Source organism: Panthera leo, chromosome A3, assembly GCF_018350215.1.
Source record: "Panthera leo isolate Ple1 chromosome A3, P.leo_Ple1_pat1.1, whole genome shotgun sequence".
Classification (NCBI taxonomy): domain Eukaryota; kingdom Metazoa; phylum Chordata; class Mammalia; order Carnivora; family Felidae; genus Panthera; species Panthera leo.
The window spans coordinates 13928307-13946815 of NC_056681.1; the positions used below are offsets into that span (position 1 = coordinate 13928307).

The 18509-nt window shown below is 53.6% G+C and overlaps 1 protein-coding gene across 20 annotated transcripts in view; it reads left to right on the forward strand.

Moving 5' to 3' along the window:
• Positions 1-11242, forward strand: part of ZMYND8 (zinc finger MYND-type containing 8) — a 135275-nt gene extending 124033 nt beyond the window's left edge. For 17 of the 20 annotated variants that reach the window (XM_042930768.1, XM_042930754.1, XM_042930759.1 and 14 more), the window contains 3 exons: positions 1385-1530; positions 2573-2639; positions 9639-9869. In XM_042930768.1, coding sequence (XP_042786702.1) covers positions 1385-1530; positions 2573-2639; positions 9639-9778 — 353 coding nt within the window. In that variant the 3' untranslated portion in view covers positions 9779-9869. Of the gene's footprint in view, positions 1-1384; positions 1531-2572; positions 2640-9638 lie in introns of all 20 variants that reach the window. The other 3 variants (XM_042930767.1, XM_042930770.1, XM_042930756.1) reach the window with 1 other exon arrangement.
• Positions 11243-18509: the final 7267 nt, after the last annotated feature.

Genomic DNA, 18509 nt, shown 5'->3' on the forward strand with positions numbered 1-18509 from the left:
GCCCGGCGAGATCATGACCTGAGCCGAAATCAAGAGTTTTTTACAGTTAGCTTGTATTTCTGACAAATAGTATTAGCTTTATTAGTTTATTGCTTTCCATTTTGAAGAATTTAATTTAAAATTACATAAATAGGGGCACCTGGGTGGCTCAGGCGGTTAAGTGTCCCGATTTCAGCTCGGGTCATGATCTCACTGTTCGCGAGATGGAGCCCCGCATCAGGTTCTGTGCTGACAGCTCGGAGCCTGGAGCCTGCTTCGGATTCTGTGTCTCCCTCTCTCTGCTGCTCCCCTGCTCACTCTCTGTCTCACTGTCTCTCTCTCAAAAATAAATAAAACGTTAAAAAAAAAAAATACATGAATAATACGACAAGGCAGTGTGTCTTTCACACTGGCAAAAATTGGAAGGTGATAGGTGACCACGATTGAGAAGCACTCCAGCGGCCAGGAGTTGGCAAATGCTTTCTGTGAAGGTCCAGAGAATAAATATTTTACGATTTGTTGAAGCTGCTCTACTGTACTGATTTAGGGAGAGGACAATCATAGACAAGGTGTAAGTGGTGGGCGAGGCTTTGTTCCAGTAAAACTTTATTCACAAAAACAAGTAGCACTGGGTTGCCAGCTCTCGCTCTAGAGAGGTCTTGTGTATTTCGTTATTTTAAAAAGGCAGTATTGAACTATACGTTGTTGGGTCCTTTGTCCTTTAGGGAGATGTCTTCTTAATGGCTACTTTAAATCTCTTCTAGCGGTAGAGTTAAATTCTCCTACGTTCTGTAATGTGTCTGATGACCCATTGTTGTTGTTATGACAAGATGGCCAAAATGTCCTTCAGTTTTCCTTTCTTTGTGGCATTATAATGTCCGTCCTTCTGAAATTCCTCTCAAATGCTCTTTTTCAGTTTGTCCAAGCTCCTAGCATCTCCAGAGACTCTGTCTTTGCCATCGTGTCGTTTTTCACATGGGTTTCCCAGCCCTGCCTCGGAAGGAAGGAAGTCTACGGGGATAAAATCGATCTAAAATTAGAAATTGTGAAATGAGTAATGCTAGATCCCAATTCCAGGCTGGTTCTGCTGACGGGCTTCATTTGTTCTCCCGCCATGCTTTTGGGTCTGGGATGACTTAACAAAACTTGAATTAATGAACTACTAAAAATTCACATATTTTCGCACAATGTCTGGAATTTCAGCTTCTGGAAAACTTTGGAGTCCTGGCCACTTTGGGCCTGTTCTCCTGGGTGGGACTGAGCAGAGGTGCCTCTGTTACAGACAGCAGTCGGGTCAGAGTTGTTCCGAGCGATGGCGTGGCCTCGTGCAGTGCGCGGCTTCCTGTGGTTCTGGAAGCCGTGGCCCTCAGCTTATCCGTGGCTTCTCTCTTCCGTTCCCCCCCAGCTACTGCTCCTCAGCAAGAAGCAGACGCCGAGGTAAACACAGAAACACTAAACAAGTCTTCTGGCACACAGGCGGCCCCTACGGATGCCGCCAGCACCTCGAAAGACAAGGAGCCTTCCACGGAGAAAAGCAAGGACAGCGGCTCGGTGAGTAAGCTGCTCGCCTTTGGCCAGTGACACCAACACTTAGGGCCAGGTGGCGTCTCAGGACCTGTCCCCATGCCTGTCTCCTCTGCAAGTCCCATGTTGTGGGAGGTCTGTCTTCAAGGTGGGGCAGTCAGACTGCTGGTGGGGGTGACAGGCTTAGCAGGCCTCCTTTTCACCAGTGGGCATGCGGGCAGGGACAGAGCGACGCGGAGCCCGAGTTGACATTCGTGTGATTCGGCAGCTGCTCTCTGGGGACTCTCAAAGCTTATCACAGTGTTGTCCAGTAGAACCTTCTGTGATGATGGGAGTGTTCTGTGTCTGCTCTGCCCAGTATGGTATCCACTAGCCACACGTGGCTGTTGAGCCCTTGGACCGGAGTTGGTGTGAGCAGAGACTCTCGCACTTTGAAATTTTATTTAATTAATTCAAATACAAGCAGTCACACGGTGCTAGTAGCCGCCATATTGGCCAGGAAAGGTCGCACCCCCTACTTCCCAGTGTGTGGCATATGCAACATGGGTCGTCTGCAGAAGGTATTTTCGGTGGCACATTGATCATGTTTTACATGCGTAGTCATCATGTATTTATTTCAGTGTGTCTTAGGAGAAGAATTAAGTTCTTATGCCATCAAAACCCTTTGATTTCATTGACAATATAGCCTGGTAAGAGGTTAATGTGAAACGAAAGCGAGCTGACATAGTTTTGAGGTAATATACCTCCTTTTTGGATGTGGCACAAATCTGGACGGTAGGTAGGTCAGTGAAGGAAGTTGAGGGCACAGTGAATGTTCTAGAAGCTAAGGCTGTAGAGTTGAGTAAGGGCGCACCCCATTGCTGTGTTCCACCCTCTTCATTCTGGGAGACAGAGCACAGGTGTAGGGCCACCCCAGCCGACCTGGCCTCCCCTGCCTGAGCATACCAGGCAGAGGGCACAAAGGTGCCTTGGGGGCAGTGATGAGCACCCCCGTGGATCCCTGGGCTTCCCTGGGGGGCTACATTGGCCCCCGTGCCTTGTGTCCATCTCTCTCTTTTTGTATTTTTAGACCCTCGACCTTTCTGGCTCCAGGGAGACGCCCTCCTCCATTCTCTTAGGCTCCAACCAAGGCTCTGGTATGTTGCCCCCTGGTGGGTGAACGGTGCTCTCACATTCCTCACGGGCAGAGGGGAAGCCATTTTCTCAGGGAGATCTTTAAGGGTTTATGGCAGTGGTTTTCCAACCACTGTGGATCCTTAGGGATCTTTGGGGGTGCCCCGGGCAGGTCATTGTGGGGGGGCGAGGGAGTGGCTGGGCAAGGTAGCTTTCAGGCACCCTCCAAACTGATCAGTATTTACCTCCATTTGTTTTATTTATGGGGGTCCCACATAAAAGAGGGTTCTGTTGCTGACCTGGGGTGGGGTAGAGGTGTGCATGTAGCTCGGGCATTTCTTCCGCCCTCAGGGAAATGACCACAGTAAATTAAACCATCTGGAACTCTGTTCCTGAGGTCCCAGCATCCGCAGTTAGTGGATGAGGGCACTTGAGCCTTTAGGGAAAAGAAACTTTTTAGGTGGATGATGTTTCTGTAGAAACCTTTCTTCTTGGGGAATAACCCAGTAGGCTGTTTTGGGCTGTTTTCTGAGACTGAAATTTTTAGTTTTTCCTCTTACGTGGGGTTTGAGCTACCCTCTGTTCTCGCCCAAAGGGTCATTTTCCTGCATCCTTCCGAGTTTTGGGTGATTCCAGAGGGTTCAAAGAGGGTGCCCCCGTTGAGGACAATTTGCTTACTTGAAGGTCCCTTAGCTCCAGGGTCTTTTTCTCCTTTGGATGATTCCCTTAAGCGGAAAGCCGAAAATTTTATTTCCTGTCTCTGTATTAAGTGCGCCAAGGAAGAAGTTGATGTCCTTTGTTTGCATAGGTGGGGACGGTTTCCCCAGGGGGCTGGAGACTGGGATTCAGATGGAGGGCGGGGCTAAGAGGGAGTAGCAGGAGCTGACTTGAGGGAGAATGAGAACTTGGCATTAAATACGATTGAACCGCCTATTGAAAACCTACCTCTCCCTTGCCTTCAGCCCCCTGACTAAATCTCTGAGAACAGTTCAGTTTAGCGCTAAGATGCCTTGCACATCTCTTTGATGTTTTCTAGTTTCTCCTTTTCGCAAAGACTTACCTGGACGTTAAGACTACGGTTTGGTTTTCATTATGTGTGTTTGTAGAGCTGCCCTCTACCTGTGGTGAGGATTATGGATTTTCTGCCCGCGATCTAGGTAGCAATATACAATTCCTTTTTTATTGAAGTTTAAAATGAGTTTAGAGTAAAAACCTGGAATACGCAGGCTGTAGGAGGGTTGTGGACGGGTCAGAATTGCCCAGGTGGTGTGAGCGAGGCCCAGGGTAGGGGGACAATGGCTTCCGACAGGGGGCGCTGTTGAGGTTTTGAGCTGCGAGGTGGGATAAGCATGGAGGGTGGCGGGCAGTATGGAATCTGTCTCATCCAGGGGGACTGCAGACGGGACGCTGGCTGGGAGATCTGCCCTATTGCACTTCTCGGTGAGGAGGTATTCCCTAGCCCAGGGGCAGAAGATGTTGGTGACTTGGTACTGGTTGGGTGGAGGCAGAGAAAATAATCTTGGAGGAGTCGGTGACAGGATGGGGGGGAGGGGACAGGGAGAGGGCGGGATCGGGGAAGGGAGGGAGGGCAAGATTCTGAATTCCGCTTTAGGTTCTTGGAGGATGCATGGCGCTAGGCTTTTCGCAGAGGGTTGGAGGCGTGTGAGAGTTTGTTGAGTGTCTCTGGGACCAGGTCCTGTGCTAGGGCTGAGGATTTAGGGGTGAACAAGGCAGACAACTCCTGTCTTCTGGCGCTTTTTTTTTTTTTTTTTTTTTTTAATTTTTTTAACGTTTATTTTTGAGACAGAGAGAGACAGAGCATGAACGGGGGAGGGTCAGAGAGTGAGGGAGACACAGCATCCGAAACAGGCTCCAGGCTCTGAGCGGTCAGCACAGAGCCCGACACGGGGCTCGAACTCACGGACCACGAGATTACGACCTGAGCCGAAGTCGGACGCTCAACCGACTGAGCCACCCAGGCGCCCCTGTCTTCTGGAGCTTTAAGGGAAGTCAGAAGAGCATTTAATGGGTGCTTAGGAGAAGAGCATGAAGCGGTTGGACACTTCATTGTGTTTATTCCCAACTTCGGTGAGAGAAGTTACTGTTCCCATTATGCAGACGAGGACGTTGAGGCCCAGAGAAGTTAACTTACATGCACAAGTAACTCAGTGACTTAACTACTGGAGCCTGGACTTCAGTCCAGAATTCTCTGACCCCACACGTGCTCTCACCCGCTGCATTGGGAATACTTAAGTTGACCCCTAGGAAATCGTGAGTCAAAAACGGTTGGCCGTTTTGTGTGGCTCAGCTAATGAGGCACCGATGTCTGGGGGAAAGTCAGGGCTGTAGATGTGGCTTCTCCCCGCTGCCCCAGCTTCCAGATCTACTAACTGTTTCCTTTCCTCACCTCCCTCCTTCCCCAGCTTGGTTTCCACGGCTCATCCCAGCAGCACCCTCGCTAATGGAACCCAGTCTCCCACACCTTCTGGTTTTCTCCACATGTCCGTTTGGCAAAACCTTGCCTTGCTCACACCCCAGCCATCTATCCCTTAACTCCCCCGCAGCCGGCATTGGAGCTCAGCCAGAGAAGATCGCTCGGGACACCCTCATTCCACCACACACGCTGATCTTGACCGCTGACCTCAGAAGCACACGTTTCCATCTGCCTGGTCATCTCACCAAATTTGTTGCATTTCAGCCTCTGTTTGCACTCTCCACAAGGGCAGCTTCCGCGGTTCTCTGTTTCAGACCTCCCAGCCCATCCCTCCAATGTCACTGACAGCACGTGGCATTGCCTGTTCCTTCCGGGGAGCACAGCCAGGCCCTGCCTCCCCTTCCAGCACCCAGGCCTCCTTCACGCCTTCCTCCAGCCTCGCCGGCCTTTCCGTATCCAGCCTCTGTCGTAGCCAGATGTCGTGTTCAGCTGCTTCCTTCCTTAGGCATTTAAATATCCTCCTGTGCCTCCAGCTTCCTTGACACCCTGCATCTGCCCCTAGAGCGGTGCTGTCCCCCAGAACATTCTGCAGTGCTGGCGTGGTTCTGTATCCGCCCCGTTCCCTGTGGTAGTCGCCTGCACACATGGCTGTCGGACCCTTGAACTGTGGCTGACGTAACTGAGGAATAGAATTTAACATTTTATATTACTTTATTTAAATAGCATCGCGGAGCTAGTGGCCCCCATATTGAACGAACGGCACGGCCTCCAGGCTGCCCTGCCTCCTTCCCCAGCCCAGGCAGACGTTTCCGTAAGACTCGCTCGGTCCGGTCACCACTGAGCCCTAAGCCCTGAATAACCGCGGAGCTTTTAAATTCTAAATGGGGTTTTGAGACCTTGTCTCGCAAAGAGACAAGGTTAGAATCCCAGGGTGTCCTCAGCAGGAGGGACCTTCTCTACGGGTCTTGGCGAAAGGAAGAGGTGCGTCCGGGACCGCACTCAGGAGGCGTCCACGTTTCGGAGTCGGGACGAGGCGGGACGGAAGGCATATTAGCCGAGGGGGAGCACCGTGGTGCTCCCCGTCAGAAACTGGAGGAGAGGGAGCGTTTTCCAGGAAGTGTTGCCACGACAGCCCAGAGTGTGAGCAGGAGGGAGACGGAGGTGCCCGGGGCCCAGTCAGGACGGTGTCCTCTGTCTTCCCCCTTCCTCTGTTTCTCACCCAAGCCGGTACTTGTGTCAGAGCAGAAACGCGGACTCGTTCGCTGTCCTCTTCGAACTCCTCGTACGTCTAACTTCCGCCAGCTCTTGATGTTGGTGACCGTGCAGACGAAACCTTGTGGAGGAAAGAGGGCTTTGGACACACCGGGGTTCTCCGTGCCTACTGGTGCCGGGAGGGTGTGGTGAGGAGTCTGGGGGCGGGAGAAAGGTTCCGTGGGGGTACGTGCTTCCTTGCTATTTGCTTGTCTTTTGAGATTTTAGGGGCGCCTGGGTGGCTCAGTCGGGTAAGCATCTGACTCCATTCCAGCTCAGGTCACGATCTCATGGTTTCTGAGTTCAAGCCTCACATCGGGCTCTGTGCTGAGAACGTGGAGTCTGCTTGGGATTCTCTCTCTCTCCCTCTCTCTCTCTCTCTCTCTCTCTCTCTCTGTGGGCACCCCCCCCCCCAAATAAATAATAGTTTTAAGATTTCGAAGTAAAACATGCGTATAGTTATAGTACAGAGACAGTTCCTAGGCCCTGTCCCCAGTGATGTCTGGTACTTCCCTCCTTCCTTACAAATAACGTATTTCCCTGTGCTCCTATTTCTGAGCGTTAGTTTTAGACCTTGCTTGCTGACTTCTGGTTTGTGAAGGTGAGGGTTGGGGTCACTGATGACCGCTCTTCTCCCCTTCCTCCCAAATGAAGGATGTCACCATTTCTGTGCTCTGGAGGTTCCGTGGGTCAAGGACAACACTCACGCTTTAGTTCTGGATTTGAGCGCTAGCGACAGCGACTGTGGACCCCTCTCTCAGCGCCCCCCCCCCCCCCCACCCCCGACCGTGTTGAGACCGCCCTCTGCTTCGCTGTGACTTCCCTTCCTCGAGGTTGAGAACAGGGCATTCTGACCCTTAACCGCCCCACGCTCGGCAGTGGGCCAAGCCGGAGAACTTCAGTCCGGGTGCCCGCCATCCTGAGCGTGCTGTGCGTTGCCCGGCCCACCGAGTGCCATGATGACGGTTCCGTTGTGGCACGGCTGTGCTCTCTCCAGCAGTTCCTGTTTCCTTCTCTTGTCATACCTGTCGTGATTTCCCCACCAAGCTCTTCACCGTACCCCTTATTTTATTGAAACTCCTTTCATATCACTAATTTCTGGCTCTTCGTTTCCAGACGTTATTTGTTGTGGTCCCATCATCGTGGCCGAGGACGTTGGTCACTCGATACGTCATCTGTAGCCCCTTGCTCAGTCCTCACCGCGGCACCTTCCTTGCCCTCCCCTCCCGGCCTTGTCCTCCGTCAGGCTTGGCTACGGTAGAGTTTTCATTCCCCCAAAAGAATCCGGATTCCTTGGGTGCTGTTTCCCGCCTTAGTGTGGTTCTCGCACCTCTGGTTTTGCTGGTCGGATTAGGCTGTTGGCAGAGCTGGTGGTTCTGAGAATTGCGTTTCCAACATGCTGAAGAATGTGGCCTACAGAGTTGCTTTTGTGCCATTGGGTACCTCGCTTCCCGCCTGTAATGCAGCGCTGCGTCCAGTGACCCCCCCCCCCCCCCCTTTCGTGGTTTAAAAATGCCCATTAGGACAAGAAGCCCTCGTCGCTGTGAGGGCGTCGGGTCGGAGAGTGGCGCGGAGAGAACAGGGCTAACGGTGCTGAGTGCGTAGCCGGTGCCTGGCTCGTGGCGACCTGAGCTCCCTGACGGACACCGAGGCTGCCTGGGCCGTGTCTCTTCAGCCCACGGCAGCTGTGTGGCAAGCAACCCGCCCGCGCCCCGGCCATGCCCCGGCTACCCAGCCCAGAAGGGGAAGTACGGCCCCGCCTCACCGACGCGGCCGGGACCCGCGGAAGCCTCGTGCTTTGTGTGCGTCGTCGTCTTGTTTTCTGCTGTCGTTGTGAGTGGCGCGTCTCGCTCTGGCCTCCGCGCTTCTCAGCTGGGCCTCTCGTGGCCGCTGAAAACCGCGGTAGGAGACGAGAGCCAGAGCGTACGGTGTGCTTCGTGGAAGGGATCAGCCTTGGCCTTGTCCATAGAGGTCCCGATTCTCCCCTGCGGTGATTGGCCGAACCAGCCAGTGCCCCGTGTCCCGTCTGCGTGAGGGCCCAGGTCCCGTGGACGGTGGCCGGCCCGGTCCGTGGTGCAGGTGCCGTGCTGAGCTCAGGCCCGGTGTCTGCCTTCACCTGACTGCACCGTTGTGGGATTTTTGTCCTGTTGGACGATGACCGAGCGCACTGCTTCCCAGAGACCTTCGAGAAGAACCATCCGCGTAGGCTTCACGGGTAGGGAAGAACCAGGAAGAGGAGGTGGATTCAGGACTGCCTGCCAGAATACTGCCCCCTTTTGGTCACTGATGCAAATGGCCAAAGAGAAGTCTCCTGAATGAACACATCACTTTGGAGACTTTTCTCTCTCTTTGCCACTTGTCTTCCAAAACAGGAACACATGACTAAGTGTACACGTTCCTTGGTACCAGGCGGTAAGAAATGGCATTCCCCGGCTCTGATCTGGTCCCTTTCTCACTCTCATTCTGTCCCCGAGCTTGACCGTTGGCTTCTTTGAATGTTACCATCCCACCTCCAGAAATTTAAAAACAAAATTTCATCCCAGCCTCTCTGAACTTGGCAGACGATCCCAGGCTTGATGGGGCCTTGGCATGCTGACGGGTCCCTTGCCGTCACCCGTGCTGGCCTGAGCTGAGCTGTGTGGCAGCTTACGGACTCCCTCCTCTGCCTCTTCCTTCACCTGCCTCGGATCTTCTCAGCCACTGTTGAGCTTTTTGTGGTCACGCGTCCTCGAAGCTGTCCTGGGTCTTAACTCTGGTTCTGTATCCTCCAGGGACCCTGCAGCCTGTCCCTGATGGGAGTCCGTGGGTGTGTGTGTGTCCAGCCGGACATAACCATTCTGGCCTCTCCCTCCTCCTCCTCCTCCTCCTCCTCCTCCTCCTCCTCCTCCTCCTCTTCCTCTGTGATCCTCTGCCTTAGGTGGTTTGGTTATAGGTCTGCTTTTTGAGTTGTCTGTAAATTGACCGAAGAAATTCTGATAGGAGGAAGGAAAAATATCGCCACATTTTGGTGCCTTTTTCCAGCAGCCGGCGTGGACACAGAAGCACCTGAGTGCTTGGTGTCCTTCTGTCATGACCGCGGGTCTGTGGTTCCAGGTACCGCGTGAGAGGTGCCTCCCTGGGCACTTCGGTGCCCTCATCACCCATCTCGATCCTCTGTGATGTGGTGCCCTTGTGTTTGTCTAACCAGCCGTACAGTTGTGCTCTAGAGACCCACGCGCGCTGGGAGGCGGCGGGAGGCCGCCCGGAGGGGAGCCGCGGGGCAGGGGGCCGGGTGGCTCTGCTGCGGTGGAGGTGGCGGGAAGGCTCAACGTCGCTTCTTGTTGCTTCTCCTCCACAGACCATTCCCGGGGCAGTAAGTCTAGTTGCTGGGGCAGCAGCGACGAGAAGCGAGGATCCACACGCTCTGAGCACAACGCCAGTGCCAGTTCGAAGAGCCTCCTCCCGAAAGAGTCTCGGCTGGACACCTTCTGGGACTAGGGACAAGTCGCGACACAAGCCACCCACCCCGTGGAGGAAGAAGAAACCAGACACCAGGGCAACAGGAAGCGGCAAGGAAACCTGAGACAGGAGAGCCTCCTTCAGACTTGAGAATTCCAGACACCCCGACTTGGCCTTGGCCCTCGACTCGGAGGGCAGCCCACACTACAGTGCGTCCGGCATTAGCATTGACTGAGGACTGTTTGACCCACACGAAATCTATGCTTTAGATGTAAATAATGTACAATTTGTGGATGTCATTGAACCTAGAGTACCTTCCCCTTTTTATATTTGTATTGACTTTAACTTATAAAAAAAAAAAAAAAAAAGAAGAAAGAAAAAGAAAAACGATTAAAAAAACAAGAAACACCCAACCACAAAAGGAATGTTTTGACGTTGGAGGAGGAGGGATGGTTGGTCAGCCCGGCTGTCCCTGTGGCATGGTGACTAGGCCCCAGGATCGCCGTGGCACACAGGCCCTCGTCCTTGGACGCCCCGGGGGAAAGTGAGCCGTTTTCATTCATACGTCTGTATGCAGCACATTGGAATCAGGAGTTTTCGGCACAGGATCTGTGCCGTCGTGGGCACATCACGTCAAGCCATTGGCCCCTTTCCAATACTACGTTACTGTGTTATAAAATGCAAGCTCTCTGGCCCCGAAGGACAGGGAGAAGCTAGTTTATTTTGTGTGATTTCAGCAATGACTACTCGAAAAGGGAAGAAATCAGGTCCTTGTTTACAGAAGATACACAGAAGAAGCAAGCCCCGCTCAGCTCAGCCGAAGAGAGCAGAGAAAGTGTTAGGCGTCCTAAGCTCTGGAACAAAGAGAAGTCTTTGCTTTGCTTTGTGGTTCCTTTTACACACACTCACACATACTTGGTAAGAGATGCTGTGCCTCTTGGAAGGGAGAAACTCAAAGGCAGGATGCACGCAGAGGACATGGGAGTCCGGGATGAAGCATGTATGTATTATTTATACGATGGGATTTTACGTTTTTATGTAAGCATGAAACAAAGGCAGTGGGAGAGAATGCCAGACGCCGGCCACACTCCCTGTCACATGTCACACTACGTATACGGTAGTACCATTTTGTATGTTGTGTCGAACAAAACGCATTGAACAAAGCAAAAAGGTGATGTATGTATATGAGAAAATTAACTGTACGGTATCATTCCAGTACATTCTGTTGTATATTTTAGTCCTGTTTACTTTCTCTTCATTGTTGATAAGAGGATGTGAATTGTACAGTTTCCAGCTAGTTCCCCATACATATTAGAGAAGAACTAAAAAGAGAGTATAGAAGAAAAAGAGAGAAAGAACATTTGTGAATTGCAGGTGTCAAAAAAAAAAAAAAAATAGCCTAGCTGGCCTTATTTGCGAAGCCTAATTGCTTTTAGCATATGGAAGTATTTTTTCACATTTTCTTTGTATAAAATTTGTATTAAACTTAAATATCTTTTTCGATGACGGCGTTTCTTTGTGACTGAGCCAGTGCACTCCCACGGTGTGCTTTTTTGGGTTCCACCCCTCCCCCCGGTTTTTTCAGATTCTTCACCTTTTTTTAATTAAACTGTTTTGGAAAAATGGCTCGGTCGTCCTCAACTTCGCAGTTTTCCATTCGGTCGGGATGGCCGTGTCCGATTCGCACGCCCCAGCACAGGAGTCGGGGCCGTGAGAGCACAGGAAGGATCCCCACGGGCGGCGGGCACACTGGAAGTGAAGGGCCCCCGGTGGGCGTTTTTCCCGGGAAGCCCCGGCTCCTTGGAATTTACTGACAGAGACCGAGAAACAAGGGGGAAACCCTGACCAGTCTTAGCAAGACAGCGAGAGGGGAGGCGACGGTCTTTCTGTGGCTTGGATGGCGGGCCTGAGCTTAGGCGAGCTCCCTGGGGAGCGTGTGACCCCCCCGCTCTGCTCAGGGACACCCCGGTCATTTAACTGTCCTGGGTCACAAGATGTTTCTTGTTCAACCATTTAAAAATGTAAACCCCATTCTCAGCTCACGGGCCGTACCAAAGCAGGGAATGGGCTGGAGTCAAGCCGCAGGCCGTGCGCTGACCACTGCTGTGGAAGGAACACGATGGGGATATGTTCAAAGGACCGAGGGCCGACAGGTGGCTGCTCTCACTGGGACTGTTCTGGGGCTTGTCTTTGGAGGTGACCTTTGACCCCAGGTCAGAACGAAGAGCTTGGCTACGGGAAGATGAGTTTGGGTGAGCGTCCCAGACGGGGACCAGTGGGTACGAAGACGCTGTGAGCTTCGCGTGGCTGATGAGCCGCAAGGTGGGGGCGTGGCTGCTCCTTCGGTGTAGAGGGCACCGGACGTCCCGGGGTCTGTGGCCCACCGCGTTCCTGTGGTGTAAGCCAAGCCAGAAGGGGCTGTTCACCATCCTAATGTCACCCGCCATGGGTTTGTCTAGAAATAGGCCCAAAGAAGTAACTAGCTCAGGGGCTCCTGGGCGGCTCAGTTGGTTAGGCGCCTGACTCTTGATTTCAGCTCAGGTCAGTTGGTGAGTTCGAGCTCCGTATCGGGCGCTGCGTTGACAATGCGGAGCCCGCTTGGGATTCTCTCTCTCTCTCTCTCTCTCTCTCTGCCCCTCCCTTCCTTGCCCTTAGTATCTCTCTCTGTTTCTCTCTCTTTCAAAATAAGTATTAAAAAAAAAAGTAGCTCAAGGCCATGGAGCTGGTGAAAGACTCTAATTGGACTCCTATTAAAGTGCTCTTTCCAGTAAATGGGCATTGTCTTTTTTTGAGTTAAAAATTTGTTCGGCTTCCTTTCATTGGGCACGGATGGGCACCTCCCTTCTCATTTGAAGTCCACAGAGGGGCGGGGGACACAGCCCCCTTTAGGGGAAGAGGCGGAGGCTGTGAGCAGGACCGCACTGTCGCCCCGTTTTGTTTTTTTTTTTTTAGCTCCAGCAAGCCGGCTCCAGCCTCGGCCCCCGGGGCCCTTGCACTTGCTGTGCCCTTGGCCTGGCACACCCTCTGTCGCTGGCATCAGCTTTCAGATGTCACCTCTTGAAGCAGCCACTCCCCTCCCCCCATTATCCTCTGTCTCTTCCTGGTTTTCATGTCCTTGAGCAAAGTTCATACATATTTATGACTTCCCACTCAAACGTGAGCTCTGTGAGGGGAAGGCTGATCCGGTCACTGCTGTGTCCCGAGAGCTTGGAAGGCTACAGAGCTCCTAGAGTTGGGGTGACATTTGAGCAGGGACACCTCGGCCCCCGGACCCTGCCCCCAGCGGTCGCTGCTGCAGCCTCCCAGAGAGGAGAGACACCAGAGGATAACGTGGCTTACTCAGCGGTAGAGAAACCGGTGCCTTTAAAAAAATGTTGAATTTGCTATTTATGGAGCTAGGTCCATGCCTCAAATTTGAAAAGCCACGGGTGTGCTCCCAGCCTCGATGGCTCTCCCAGGGCCCCCTCCTCCGCATCCCTCAGTCTGTATTTATGGACACTCGCGGGGAGGCAGGTTTCCTTCCTTTTGGAACAGAAACGGGCAGCACCTGACCCCCGACCTGCTGTGTTGTTTTCCTTTTCTACTTAACCTGAGGCCTCGGGCTTTGCTCCCTAAGGCTCAGGTCTGGGGCCCCTTTGTTCCCCTGTGGACACGTGACCCTGGGTTGTAAGAAGACCGTGCATGTCACAGCCTCCAGTGCACGGGTCCTCGGTCCCCAAACAGTGGCCCCGGGGTCCCCGAGGCTGCACCAGAGGGTCTGTGAGTGGCTAGGCGAGAGGAGGAGGACTTGGGAGGACAGGGCTGCAGGGCCTTCCTCTCTGGCTTTGGTCCCGGTCGAGTGTCTGCCGATGCCCGATGACTTTGAATCTACAAAGGAGAAGAAGGAGGACACAGTTGGGTCCGCCACGGCCACGGCCAGGGCCATGGCCCTCGCTACTTTGACCAGTGGCCTGGCGTGGGGGCAGGGCCTGCTGCCGCGGCCTGGAACGCGATTGGGCACTCTCGCCACCTGGTGGCCGCCGCCTAGAACTGCAGCCCCACAGAGCCCGAGCTGGACCACCGGGGACAGAGAGAAGCTGGGCCAAAGTTCATTCGGGTGACAGCTGCTTCCCCGGACGCCGCATGAACTAAGCACTGAGGACACAGCACTGAACGGCCTCTCTGCTCCTCCCTCTGACACTCTCCACGGGAAGCAAATAGGCATAGGATGCAGTCCTAGGCGGGACGGTGTTGCATCAGGTGAGTAAGGGAGGCAGGGTGTGATGGGGCACGGCCCCCCCCAGGGAGCTGGACGGCGAGCAGAAACCTGAAGGAGGGGTACCGAGCCGTGACGACGAGGGCAGCGGTCGTTAATGCTGGCAGATCATTAGAAGCACCCAGCAAGATGTGAAATCGGTGACTGGTGAGACCCTACCTGCTATCCCGGAATAACGACCTCCCACCCCCGGAGGTGGGGCTTGGGCGTCTGTCACGGAAGGCTGCTCAGTGATCGCAAGGCGCGGCAGAGCCGAGAGCTGCTAACATCCCGGGCAGAAGGAAGAAGGCACGCAAGAGGCCTGAGGCGGGGACCCGGCCTCTTGCGGGGAGGGAAGGCCGGCCAGGGAGGCCAGAATGGAGGGATCCCAGGTGGGGGCGGGGGGCGATGAGCTCAGAGAGGGAGACAGGGAGAGAAGTTGGGGTTTGCACCGTGCTCCAAAAGGGATGGGAAGCCATGTGGGCGGTTTAACAGCTTTACTGAGTTGCAATTCACATACCGTACGATCTACCCACTTGAAGTGTGTAATTCAATGATTTTTGGTATAGTACATTATTGATTTCTTTAAAAAAAGTTGTAAAATACAGCAAACGTTGCCCTTTTAACCATTTAAAAAAATGTTTATTTTTGACAGAGTGCACACACAGGCACAAGTGGGGGAGGGGCAGAGAGAGAGAGAGGCGAGAATCTCACGCAGGCCCCGTCCCTGATGTCAGTGCAGAGCCCAGCACGGGGCCTGATCTCACGGTTTGTGAGATCACGACCTGAGCTGAAATCCGGAGTCAGACGCGGAACTGACTGAGCCCCCCGGGCGCCTCCTGCCCTTTTAACCGTTTTTAAATTTACAATTGAGTGGCATTAAATCAGACTTGTGTTTCAAACATAGAAATGTTTTCCAGACTTCAGCTTTCATACCAGGGCACATCAGGACACCATCGACATTATTATTTACTTTTTTTTTTTTTTTTTTTTAACGTTTTATTTATTTTTGAGACAGAGAGAGACAGAGCATGAACAGGGGAGGGGCAGAGAGAGGGAGACACAGAATCTGAAACAGGCTCCAGGCTCTGAGCTGTCAGCACAGAGCCCGACGCGGGGCTCGAACTCACGGACTGCGAGATCATGACCTGAGCCGAAGTCGGCCGCTTAACCGACTGAGCCACCCAGGCGCCCCTATTTACTTTCTTTAATCCAGGGAAGCAAAGATCACCCATGTACCTTACAGCATCACTGGGGCGGGCTCACCCCCCCCCCCCCCCCCCCCCCCCTCCCTGCCCCCATGCTGAGCCCTGAGCTGAGGTTTCCTGTGCTGTAATCTTTAGGTCTTCTGATCACTCCATGGGGCAGGACGGGGAATGCGACTTGCCCACAGTCACATAGCAGGTCAGTGCCAGAGCCAGGGTTCAAACTGGACCACCTGCTTCCCGAATGAGCACCGTGACCCATCGAATGAAACTGCCCCAGTGTCTGGGGCACCGTGGTCAGTTTACAAAATGCCTTCTGGGCCCCCTTTCCCTGACTCCCCTCAACTGTCCACGAGGTGGGGATTGTTCTGCTCCTAAGTGCAGCTTGGGAAACTGAGACTCAAGGGTTCAGGGCGTTGTGTTGTTGTTGTATTTAACATTTATCTATTTTTGAGAGAGAGAGAGAGCGCGCGCGTGAATGGGGTCGAGGCAGAGAGAGAGGGAGACACAGAATCCGAAGCAGGCTCCAGGCTCCGAGCTGTCAACACAGAGCCTGATGTGGGGCTCGAACTCATGAACCATGAGATCATGACCTGAGCCAAAACCAAGAGTCAGACGCTCAACCGACTGAGCCACCCAGGCGCCCCTAAATGTGGTCAGGTTTTTAGTTGCAAACAACACTCTACATAATCTGAGCAGGAAAGGAGTTTATAAAAGGGCATTATGTGATTCACAGATCTCCAGGAGGGAGGGCCAGAGAGACTGGCTAGGAGATTGCACAGCCACAAACAACGTCCAGGTTACATGGCAGGACGTTCCCGTCACTGTCGCTGGGCCCAGACATCACAACTGTCCCCAGTGGCACGGGGCATGTCCCGTCTGCCTCCTTGCTAGATTGCATCCCACACTTCCGAATGCACTTTGCAGAATTCCATGGCTTCGTCATCTGGATCAGGTAAATCCAGGTTGCCCTGGGTCTAAATGCAAATACCATTTGGAGGGTATTTGATTGGCTGAGTCTGCAGCTGGCTGTATCTGATTGGTTGAGTCTAGGTCACATGCTTCCGTTGCAACTGCAAGGAAGGCCGGGAAGGTGAGATTCAGGTTGCTTCGGCCGCAGGCTCCTAAGGTAGGAAATTGTGCAAACAAAAGGCCTTGGGTTGACAAAAGCATCGATAGCCGCCACCGCAGAATTGCCCGCAGTCTCTGTCAGGTCAGTTGTGAGAGCAGAATTCACCCAGCCAGGTAGAGCGCGAGGGTTAGTCAAGCTGGTGGGGCTGGAACTACGTTTCCCAGAATCCCTTTCTTTGAAGGGTGCGGAGTTAGAATTGACCAAAAGAGGAACTTGGGTGAGATTTTGAAGGCGGAAGGGGAGCAGCCGTCTCTTCTCTTGCAAGGTCGCCGTGGCTACAGGTGGTGACAGGTGCAGGTGTGCCCTCGGGCTCCAGCGTGTCGCTGCTGTCCTCCGCGCTGCGCCCAGGTCTCGTTTCTGACATCTGGCCCACCCCGGGTGCTTGGCTGCAGAGGCCAAGCGTCCCCAATCGGTTTCTCTTCCGGAGCCTCTCCGCAGACTCACTTTGGTGGCCGGACATGCCTCACTGGTGATTCCAGGTGCCACTTTTCAGAATTTCACTTCCTGAACTCCTCTGACCCCTGTAGAAGGTCGAACTCCCATAATACATTTCTTACCCCAAACCCATGGGCCAAATCTGGCTGCTTCCCTGGTTGGATGCGACACATGAGTGTCTGCAGGATCGCAGGGAGGACTGAGGCTGCCGCGCTGAGGGACTGGCCACGGGGTGGGTGGTGAGGAGCCTGGCGGCTCCTCCCGCAGGATCAGGAAGCATCGCTGTCCATCTGGTAGCAGCTGCCCAGCTCCTGGGTCCCGCCGGGCGCCAGCTTTGCTCTGGCCTGCACCTGCTGGCTGGATGCCCTGGGTGCGGCCTCCCTTCTCTCCCACTGACACACTTACGCGGTACCAAATACACGTCTCTTGTGAACGCAACTGCTCTGTGGACCCTTCGGTGCTCCAGACCCCTGGCTGTAAGGGAGCCTGCAGAAGTTTTCAGCTTTCCAGCCTCTCGATTCGGGAAGGCTCAGCAGAAGGAGGAGCCATGGTTGAACCTGGACGAGTCCTTTCTCACCCAGAGTCGCGGCCTGGGATCAAACCCTTGGCTTTGCCCTCTGGCCCAGGGCTCTCGTCGGGGAGCGATATTAATGGAAAACCATTGCCCCCCTGGCCCGGTCCAAGGCCAGGTCAGCTGGGTTCTAGACAGCTTGTACAACTGAGTCCCGGCATCCCTTCGCTTTGCAGAAGGGAATTTCCTTTACGTATCCTCTTTTGATAGAAAAGCATCTCTTCACTATGGAAAAAAAACAGCTGCCATGTGTGATGGTAAATGGTGTGGCGGGGACTGTGGTCAACAGCGAGCCTGGCGAGGAGCCGCGGTGAAAAGGGGAAGCTGCGGGGTGGCTCCGGCTGACCACGTGTGCACGCAGGCTCAGGATTGGCATAATCCTCCGCTGTTTCTGGAGAGAAGTAGATCTTGAATTAAATCTCTCAAGTTTTAAATGTGAGCCACCAGTGGGCAACCTTGACCCAAGAACACTAATTTAGCAGTCAGAGATGCTGGGTTGGGGTCCAAGCTCTGCCACATTCCAGCTGCAAGGTCAGGGGCAAGCCACAACACCTCTCTGGGCCTCAGTTTCCCCCCTCTGTAAAACGGGGCTTACAAAGACGGCAGTTAATTGGATGATGAGCTTTCGTTTGCCAAACCTTGTTCGAAACTAGTATTTTGCAAACAATGGGTTGTGAGCGAAATTGATCTAGTGCATCGTGACCTGCCTCATTTGAGGGCGAAATAGAACAGGATGGAATGTAACAGGACGCATCGTGGTAATATGGGTGGGCATCGCTTTGTGAAACCTATTGTAGACACACACGATGCATACACATTCGTATTCACACACACGTACACGTCCATACGCGGTCCTCGGTCTGATGGAACATGGACTTCTCACTGTGCAACGCAGTCAGAAAAGTCCGAGAGCCCGTGTTCCAGGTGCTGGTCGTGTCTGTGTGCATCTGGTGCTGTCGACGACCCGTGAGGTGGGTTCTACTGTCACCCCCGTTTTGCAGCTGAAGAGGGAGGTCCAGAGGGTGAAGTTCCCGCAGATAGTAACAGGAAGAACCGGGTTTTAACCCAGTGTCCACGGCCTGATCACCACACGATCCTTCGTCTCCAGACAGGGCCACGGGCGGTGGTGAGACTGGAAGAGGAGCTAATGCAGGTCGAGGGCTTGCTTAGCCCAGTGCCTGGGACGGAGCAGG